We start from the raw sequence: 10,597 nt of genomic DNA, 5'->3' as shown, positions 1-10,597 counted from the left end.
CTGCTCTCTGTCAGTGGTGTACTCTTCTGGGTTCTCTCCGACGGCATGTACTGTGCCGCGGTAGTACTTTGTCTGTCCCTGGGAGCTAGACTTGCATACTTTAGCAAAATGATTGAGCTTCTTGCATTTAATGCATTGTTTACCCTTAGCTGGGCAAGTGGCTTTAGCGCCGTGTAGCCCTCCACAATAGCTACACGCCCTGGCGGCGGTGCTAACGTTACCCTCCCTTTGTCTGAAGTTAGCGTTAGCTGCTTTGGGTGCGTTCGGTTTGTAAGTCTTTCTGCCTATTGCGTGCACCGTTTCATGTGTGCTGCCCTGGCCCATAAACTTTAGCTGTTGCTTTGCTAGCCCGTGTGAGCGGGCTACATCTATGGCTTTTTCTAGCGTTAGCTCAGCTCCCTGGCTAAGTAGCTTTTCTCTCACTCTGGGTGAGTTGGTGGCAAACACGATGCGGTCCCTGACCATCTCGTCGGCATTTGGGTAGCCACAGTCTTTGACTAGGAGCTTTAGCTCAGTTACAAATCGTTCGAAGGATTCACTCTCTCCCTGCATCTTTTCATGAAATTTATATCTGGCATAAATCGGGTTTGCTTTGGGGGTGATGTACTCAGTGTACTTATCGTAGTACGTTTCTAGCTTCTTGGCTTGTTCTCCGCTGAGTGTCCAAGTGTTGTGCACATCGCGCCCTTTTTCCCCTATCCAGAGCAGGAGGTAGCTGCATTTCTCCTCTTCGTTCTTCCCGCGCAGGGGGCCCTTGAACATTAGCTCCGTTGTTTGTCGAAATCGTCTCCATGCTTCAGGTAAGTTCGCCGATTCCCAGTCCATCCGTGGAGCTGGAACGCCGTACGAATCCATATTGGGTATTTAAACTCCGCTACTCTGACACCATGTAATGATCTGTGCCCTCTGGCTATGTTAACTTATAACATTAATAAAGCAAGGACGACTTCTCTAGTGCTGGGTGTTTATTCACCGACCGGATTCCGACTGACGTTGTTACGTACATCACGTGACTTTGTTGTGGCGCTACGGAAAGCCGTAAGGGACATTAGCAAATCAAATGTTACTAGCAAATATTACACTAACGTTACGTAGCTAACGTTACCGTACAGTCTCACAGGCACAGAACTGTTAAACTGACTGTTTAACTGCGTTAGATGGGTGATGACAACGTTGGCTAACGTTGTACTTGGATACGACTTGAGTTAGCTATGATCGATTTAGCTCGCTATGATACGAACGATTAATGATCCATAGCGTTAACGTTAGCCAGGTAACGTTTATGCAAATGTAAACAATGCCGCTGATCCTTGGAAGATGGCGTTCGGCGTCGCGTTTCCCTTGGAAAAGGCCCAAGTCCGAAAGATCGATTGAACTACGAAGAGTACACTATAGCTATGTAAGGGAAATGGAAGCAGAACAACAGAGAGATAATACTGTAGTGGGAAATGCCTGGGGATGTACTTGGAATGTTGCACTGGGCTCGTGCAGCTAGAGGACCAATCACAGGTTAGCTCGCGCTGTCACAGACGCAACTATATTAGACACCGCGGGAGAGACAAAGCGCCAGAACTGTTTAGTAACCATATCGTAGACTGTCACCTTAGCGTGGGATAGAGCAGGGAAACCTAGCGTATCCTGGGCTGGACAGTAGATACGGTGGCTAGCAGTGGTAGTGTTAGCAGCAGACTGCCTCGGTACCTGTAGCTAGCTGACTACCCCCGAGAGCTTCCCCAGAGAGACTGAGAGAGACATTCACCCGGTCACACCGGAGCCAGAGTACAGAGAGAGAGAGAGACACGCACCCCGGAGAGCAGCCATCCATCTCCCGCCCCGCCTAGAGCTCAGCCGCCCTGTTCCATCACCAGCCCTGGTCCCGAGGTGAGCTTGCTAACCCATTAGCACACGGCTAACTAGCTAACTAGCAGGCTAGCCCTAGCATTGGCGCAGCTATCTAGCTAACGGTGGTGAAGCCCGGTTTGTCGCACCTAAAAGTCCCCGCCTCCATCCATAGTTATCCGGGCTATAGAAAAACCGCGACAAGTGGTGTCAGAAGTGGGATAAAAGGTTGGGATTCGCCATAATCTCAACACCGGAGGATCCTGCCCCGGTCACATGGCGGCATAATTCAGCCTGCACACTGTGAGCTAACCCAGCTAGCAAGAAGCCATTTTGTGAAGCACTGTAATTTCTTCAGTAGTCACGTAAATCAGTGGAAAAATAAAAATGTCACAGGACAAAGAAAATGTAAAAGAACAGTCTGAGTTGAGTCTGGATGGTGCTGGTGTGGGGACAGAAGACCCCGGAGAGCACGCCTGGATGAAGCTCCTCCTGGCGCAGATGGAAACCATGAACCAGACCCAGGTTCAGATGCAACGCCAGATGGAAAACATGGAACGCCAGACCCAGGTTAAGATGCAACGCCAGATAGAGATGCAGATGGAGGCCCTCACAGCGCGTATCGATGGACTAGCGGAAGCGGTGGCTAAGCGATCTCGTCCCCCCACACCTCCCATTCAGCGCACCGATTGGGCCCGTCATCGTTCAGATATCCAAGGTGAGCCTCCCGGTTTGTCGCCCATCGCTCAAGTAGTGAAGCAAGGGGTTTCTCCTAGTAGCCCTCAAAGCGATAGTGGTGTAGGGTCGGCAGGGGCTGTGCTCGGAGAACGAACTAGCAGAACGGTGCAAGACATGAGCCTACTCTCGCAGTTCACCCCGGCCCGGGAGAACCCAGGGGCCAGACAGCGAGACGGCGCTGATCACCTGTTGCCAGCAGCTATGGCCGCAGTGGCTAACTTGAGCGACCGGCGCAACGAGGAGACGCCAGCCAGGTCGAGCAGCAAAGCGGCCCCAGCAGCCCTGCGCTATACAGGAAATGGACCCAGTGAGCCCGCACCACTTACCAGCACTCCGATCGGTCATGGTGGAAAAAATGGAGCGACTGCAGTACCACCCCCCGACGGGATGCAGGGTGGCCAAATGTCCCTGGACAGCAACGGCGGCCGAAACCTGCTGGATGACAGCGTTGGAGGGCAGGCAGGTTCCTCTAGAGGTCAACAGAGCCAGACAGGAGACCTTCAAAGTCGGAGCGGCAACCGAAGCTCACAAGGTCCCGACCGAGGACACGAAAATGACATCAAGCTCCTCGCCACTTTTGATGGTAAGGGCGACTGGGATAGTTTCGTTGGACCATTCGAACGGATGGCGAGAAAGAGGGGCTGGACCGACGAGACCTGTTTGGACGCCTTGTATCTCCGACTGAGGGACAACGCCATGTCTTTTGTCATCGCGCAGCCGGCTCCGATAAAAGATGACTACCACGCGCTCATCACCCAGTTACGCCGCCGCTACGGTAAAGAGCTGCCTGAGGGAACTGCGCGCCGTAAACTCAGCGAGGTTAAGCAGGCCAGAGAGATGACCCTCTATGAGTTTGGCGAGGAAGTGAGGAGACTTGTCACACTGGCATACCCGCAGGTTGGTGTTACACTGCAGGAGGCCTACGCTGCAGAAGCCTTTCTGCGCGGGCTGAAGAACCAAAACATCGCGTATGAAGTCCTGGGGGCAGAACCCAAAACACTAGCTGGAGCAATCAGGAAGGTTGAGGCACGCGAGTATGACTTTAAAGCGACGCTGGGGCGAGAGGTTGAAGGAAAAGGGAGAATCCGGCGAGTAACATGGGAAGACGAGCGGCGTCGCGATAGCTCTCCAAGTCCTCCGCCGGTAGGAGACAGCATGAGCACCCCCGAGCTCAAGACCCTGGCCAGTGGCATCGACAACATTAACAAGGTGAAGTTGCACAGGCACATCAGCCCAGACCACCTACTCCAAGTGTGTTCTAGAGTATGTCCACTGCTGGAGAAAGAGGTTCCTGCCAGCGTGCCTGGTCTCCACAGCATCCTGGGAGCCGGCAGGCAGAACCTCCTGCGTACCAACAAGAGCTGCAAGCATGTTGTGTGGAAGGGCTCAGCGCTGGCTGCTCTGCACTGTGGACGACCCCCAGAGCCTCCTATTATCTATGGGAGTCCACCCAATATCGTGGAGACGAGCAATGGGCGTCGGCTCAATGGCTCCTACCGTCTACGCCAGCTACTGCCTACAGCTGTCTACCAGCACATGAAGATGCACAAGAGGATTCTGGGACATATCTCCTCTGTCTACTGTGTCACCTTCGACCGCACCGGGCGACGCATTTTCACGGGCTCAGATGACTGCCTGGTGAAGATCTGGGGCACAGATGACAGGCGCCATGCTCTGTTGTCTGCTCCAGCACCAGCCATAGGGCCGCAGGAAACACCTGAAGGAGGTCCTCCCGCTGCTGACATGGAGGAGCCGGGGGCGCAGAGAACAGAGGAGTACGAAGGAGTGACAGAGCAGGAGGAGATCGATGAAGACCTTGATCTCCGGCTGGAGGACCTGTTCCACGCAAACGACGATGGAGGACCCAGCACACCAGGCTCCCCGGCTCGGTTCCAGCCGCTCCAACACACTGCTGCCAGCTACTCTTCAGGCGAGTCGACAATCACCCAACGTCGTGGGACAGCAGCCTGTGCTCCGGGCGGGCAGTCCAACGCCCCTGACCCAGAAGGAGACGAAGCCGACGCCGCTGAGTCCCATCTCCCGTACACCACCAGACGGGGCCGGCCAGTCCGGAGGCCCGCCTGGCTCCTAGACTAACTTTGACGGACGTGACTAGTTGACTTGGGGGTTACTAGGCTAGTCACAAGAGTCCAGTATGGATAGCGACCACCCACATTTGTTTGACGCCCTTTGTTCCGGGCCTAGTTCATTTCGCGGGTGTTCTGTCCCGTTTATCGTGTTAGATTAATCAGACTGATCTTTGTAGTCTGTTGTTCATTTATGTTGAAGGGACTCAACAGTGCTGGAGGGGGGCAGTGTAGTGGGAAATGCCTGGGGATGTACTTGGAATGTTGCACTGGGCTCGTGCAGCTAGAGGACCAATCACAGGTTAGCTCGCGCTGTCACAGACGCAACTATATTAGACACCGCGGGAGAGACAAAGCGCCAGAACTGTTTAGTAACCATATCGTAGACTGTCACCTTAGCGTGGGATAGAGCAGGGAAACCTAGCGTATCCTGCGCTGGACAGTAGATACGGTGGCTAGCAGTGGTAGTGTTAGCAGCAGACTGCCTCGGTACCTGTAGCTAGCTGACTACCCCCGAGAGCTTCCCCAGAGAGACTGAGAGAGACATTCACCCGGTCACACCGGAGCCAGAGTACGGAGAGAGAGAGAGACACGCACCCCGGAGAGCAGCCATCCATCTCCCGCCCCGCCTAGAGCTCAGCCGCCCTGTTCCATCACCAGCCCTGGTCCCGAGGTGAGCTTGCTAACCCATTAGCACACGGCTAACTAGCTAACTAGCAGGCTAGCCCTAGCATTGGCGCAGCTATCTAGCTAACGGTGGTGAAGCCCGGTTTGTCGCACCTAAAAGTCCCCGCCTCCATCCATAGTTATCCGGGCTATAGAAAAACCGCGACAATACGTAATGGCACTGCTCAGCGAAGTCACATGCAACCACAGCTCATGTTCACAGACCAGGACGTCTTCTAAAATGTTCTTTACTGTGACTGGCAAGTCAGAGGGACAAAACTTAAATTTGGTCTTTAACCTATTTCTTCCCTGGGAAAAAAGTAAGAAAAACAATTTCAATCTCTCAAAAAAAAAAATTGGGAGGAGCTTCGGCTCAAATTTGACTGAAGACCAAGGGTGACAGCTTTTTGGCCAGCTCATCATCACTATCTAAGAATGCATTTTATTGGGCTTTTTTCACTGATTTTATGGGGTGACTTTTTTCATCTTCTAAATGCTTTTATCTCTTTTTCTTCTATATGTTTCTACTGCTGTTTATTATGCATACTAACTTCTTTTTTTTCATTGTAATATCTCAATGCTTTCAACTTTCAGGTATTATACCTTTCTACTCCGTTTTGTCCTGTGAAGCCCTTTGTAGCCATGTTAAGATGAGTGTTACTATATTAATGAAGAGTGATCCTTTTTAAACAGCTAATTTTGACTAAGAACACTCAAACACTCACTTTGGTGTTTTAAGAGAGGGAGATGGAGAAAGAGAGAGGCAGACAGACAGACACAAACAGACAGAGGACAGACAGACAGTGGGACCGGAGACAGACAGACAGGAGACAGACAGCATCATCATCCACGGTCACTCAGGGTCGACCATCCTCTTTCTGGGTCCCACTGAGTCCTCAGGTAGGCGTAGAGGCCGATCCTGGAGCCACATAATGGGAGGATGCCTGTGCGTGACAGCTAATTTTACGTGAAGTGGCTGATGCACCTGCAGCAACCATATGGTCCTTAGCAGGGGGTGGCCAGAGTCCAATGGCATGGAGAACCAAGACGATTGAGGACCACCCTCTGTTGCAGCCTTCACTGCCATTGTGACCTGGAGACATCTTCCGCCCATTGCGTCGTTGAAGTCTTTGTTAGGTCGCGCTTCGTCTGGAACCTCCCCCTTGACCTATCCGCTTTGGGTTACCCTACCAGGAGCCAAGCTCAGGACGGCATAGCTCTTGGGATCATTGGTACATGCAAACTTCTCCACCACGGCAAGATGGCGATCCAGGAGAAGACAGACCGACAGACTCAGACAGGAGACAGACAGACAGACGACACGGGGATTCTGTTCCTCTGTGTGTATGGATATTGGTGGAAGGAAGAGCAGATTAGTACAGATAGGTTTGCCTCCCAGAGACAGACAGACAGACAGACAAACATACAGACACACACACAGAGGGAGTGAGCGAGAGATGGACACAGAGAGACAGAGAGACAGACAGACAGAGAGAGACAGAGAGAAAGCGAGAGAGAGCGAGAGAGACGGAGAGACATAGAGAGACAGAGAGAGAGAGACAGAGAGCGATTCAAACAATTTGAACTAATAACAAAAGGTTTTCTTAACCTACGAAGAAAAACTGCCAGTCCTACTCGGGGAAGACCCAAAGAGCTGTAAGTTAGCAGCAGTCTATGTTGCTGCCTGCCATAAAGTGAGGGACAGTGAATGACAATCACCTGACATACATTGTTGCTGCCATATTCAATGACAGTACGTTCTTTTGTTTTGTACTGTTTATTTGCTGTACTACGTTTCTTTGCAGTACTATGTTCTTTGCAGTACTGTGTTCTTTGCAGTACTATGTTTCTTTGTTGTAGCATGTTTGTTTTCAATGTTGTTTTCCAATTGATTTTTGGCTTTTTTTCCCTCAATGTTTGGACACTTGCTTTGGCAATATGTACATTGTTACGTCATGCCAATAAAGCCATTTGAATTTGAATTTGAGAGCGAGAGAGAACGAGAGACAGGCAGAGAGAGAAAAAGACAGAGACAGAGAGACAGACGGGGAGAGGGAAGGAGAGAGAGAGAGAGAGAGAGAGAGAGAGAGAGAGAGAGAGAGAGAGAGAGAGAGAGAGAGAGAGAGAGAGAGAGAGAGAGATCCCTCATTGTTTAAAAGAAAAAGAGGCTGAGCAAGAGTTTAAAGGGGGGAGCGCTCTTCCTCCCGCGCGCTCTCGGGCTGCCATGGTCGGTCACATGCGGGGAGGCAATCTGAGCACCACAGACAGCGCCGTCTCCAACCTCAGCCTCAATGCCAGCGGCCGAGACAGCCTGGTGGCCCAAGATCCCTCCGGACTGAGTCGGACTGGCCACACGGTGGTGGCAGTTTGCCTCGGGTTCATCTTGGTGTTGGGTATCGTTAGCAATTTGCTTGTTCTGCTCGTCTTCGCCAAGTTTCGCTGCCTCTGGACGCCCATCAATCTCATTCTGCTGAACATCAGCGGGAGCGACATCCTCGTCTGCATCTTCGGGACGCCCTTCAGTTTCGCGGCGAGCCTGCGCGGCAGATGGCTCATAGGCGATACCGGCTGCAAGTTGTACGGTTTCGCCAATTCCCTCTTTGGTAAGTGAAACCCGTATATGGTTCGACGGGACACGTCTACAGGACTGAATAACTTGTATTTCTGTTTAAGCGAGTTTCATCCCAATTATGTCGACGTTCTAGCCAAACGCTTGACGCGTCAGGGTGATAGTGGTTTCCGTTCGCTAAATTGGTTGAAACTCAATTAAGGATCCAAATCTTGTACTCGGGAATCGTGTGGCTCCGCACATCTTTCTCTCTCTCTCCAATCTGTCACATATACCGTACTTATCTTTTCACTTTCCAAAACAGAAAAAGAAAAAGTACCCTACCTTTACACAGTCATCAAACATCGTTTAACAACATACAATCGCCTCCATTTAAATTGTTCAAGAACGTTCTATAGTGAACCAAGACACCTTTTATTGAGCTTGTTTCAAATTTTGAGAAAAATAAACCAACTCTGTAACTATAGGACTACAAATGGTAAAACTATTTGCGCACGTTTTAAGAGTAAATTAGATTTGAGTAAATGAGAACTAATAAATAAATAAATAGGCAATTAGACGAGCTGCATCATTGTAATCCGCTATGATGACAAATGTACAGTACACACTGGAAGTCTTTTGGCCACAAAGGCTGGCAGTCACCTCACTAACGGATCAATGGGCAAAACTACAAACTACAGCGTTGCTTCATTCAAGAACTCAAATGTAAAAAAAAAATTAACCTTTAATCCCAGTATTTTCTTGGTACTTTATGGGATATATATCATCCCCTAGATCATTGACCCCCCCCCCCACACACACACACACACACTCTCTCTCTCTCTCTGTCTTTTGTTATTTGGTAATACGCCTCCAGAGGCCCATGAGAGCCTCAAACTAAATGAAGACCAGCTCAATGCCACTATATGTCCTTATGGTATCTCAAGTGGAGGGTTCAAAATGCTTTTCATAGCTCCTTTCCTTGTTTCAAACAAGTGGGGTGGTTTGCCATTTGCAAGCACTTGATAAAACTTGTGTAATCTCATCCACTGATGAGCCAAACATGCCAAGGCTAGCATAATATGTACATTCATACGTCCCTCTCCCTGAAACAAACATAGACATGTAAACGTTACACCATTTGTGCATGGACATTCACAAACACAACAGGTGACCATTTCTTTGAGCCCATTCAATCACATGTAGCGAGTGACCTAGGACCTGTGGTTAACAAGCTGCAGAACTTTGGTATGTGCATACTGACCGTATTGTTATGAACCCCGCCCCCCCACCTTCTGAAGCCCACATGTGCCCCTACTACAATCTACCCTCCACTCTCCCATATCTACCCCCGTAAACTGTCTCTAAAAAAACTCACACTGCCTTAGTAAGAGAAACAAGACAGCAGGCTGACTCAAAATGAAATCGAAATGAATGCTATTTTATTCAGATGAGCCCAAGGCAGCCAAGGAAGTGGAATGCCTGGTTCTCAGGGAGACCCTGTCTGTCAGTGATGACCTGCTCTCTCTGAGGAAGAGCTCTCTCTCTTCACCTTTTAATTATCCACCGGGGCGAGGGGTTGCAACACACCTCTCCTCTGGAATACTTCAACAATGGCTTAAGGAGGGATGCACACACACTCATATTTTATGCTGGACACACACACACACACACACACACACACAGAGAGAGCCAGCCAGCCTCGGTAGGTTCGGCTGTACACATAGGAAATCAGCATACATAATCATGATTCTCACATCGAAATAATACATTCAGCTATATGACATTTGTGCAGAGTAACACAAAACGAAAGGTTTCAATTTTTAAAAAAGTGATATAAATGTTTAAAAGAAAAAAGTTTATTAAATGGCTTAAAGTTGCAATCTGTACTGGCACGTGCCGCCATGGCTATGTGGAGTACTGCGACAACAGCAAACATATCTTGCCATTAGTCAATATTGTGAATTTGTTTGAAAAATTAAGTCAACAGAAAGCTTCAAACGGAATTGAAAGCGATGCGGCATCGGCTGATTTTCTCATTTGTAAGTAACAAAACAAACGATGTGTTAAGCTCGCGCACCAGAACCTGACCCGTGTGGCGAAACCCAAGACAGACAGACACGAGATGACTTCAAAAGCTACAAAGGGAGGTTTTATTGTGGGAGGGAAATGTATGGTGAAAAAAGGCGTTCTGTTAGTGGGATGTGTGAATAAACTATGTGTGGTGTCCCGTGGTTTGCGTGTATAACTATGTGTGAGTGTTTTTAGCCAATGTGTGGTGCGGTATGTAAATGACCAGGAGGTGTTGAAAAAATGTGCGTGCACCTGGCGAGAAAAGTCCAGTCCGTGATCCAAGAGGGGTTGTCCGAGAAAGTCCAGGTCCGAGATCCGGGAAGTCGAGTCCGAAAGGAGGGGTCCAGATGGAGGGACAAGGGGGGGAGATCGCAGGAGAAGTCCGGGGAGAAAAGTGAAGGTCGCTGGGGACGAGGGAGACGCGGGGAGCCGTGGAAATCGCGGAGGGAGAGTCTTGGGAGGAAACAGAGACACGAAGATAAGACACTGGGGAATAAACAGAATGCAAGGAACGCTGGAGGGCTTGTCAGAACTTTACCGCAGGGTTCAGTACGTCGAAGCACTGAGAGACGTTCTGGGAGGCTTCTTGTAGAAGGCTGCCTGATTGCCACAGGTGTGCCTGATGGATGAAGGCAAACACCTGGTG

General features: G+C 50.0%; 1 protein-coding gene across 1 annotated transcript in view; it reads left to right on the top strand.

Moving 5' to 3' along the window:
• Window positions 1–7,554: 7,554 nt before the first annotated feature.
• Window positions 7,555–10,597, top strand: part of tmtops3a (teleost multiple tissue opsin 3a) — a 31,044-nt gene continuing 28,001 nt past the window's right edge. Inside the window, exon 1 of the mRNA XM_056277335.1 lies at window positions 7,555–7,933. Within this exon, the coding sequence (XP_056133310.1) occupies window positions 7,555–7,933 (379 nt within the window). The remainder of the gene's footprint in view (window positions 7,934–10,597) is intronic.

Source organism: Lampris incognitus, chromosome 1, assembly GCF_029633865.1.
Source record: "Lampris incognitus isolate fLamInc1 chromosome 1, fLamInc1.hap2, whole genome shotgun sequence".
Lineage (NCBI taxonomy): Eukaryota > Metazoa > Chordata > Actinopteri > Lampriformes > Lampridae > Lampris > Lampris incognitus.
This window is presented reverse-complemented; position numbering and strand designations above follow the sequence as displayed.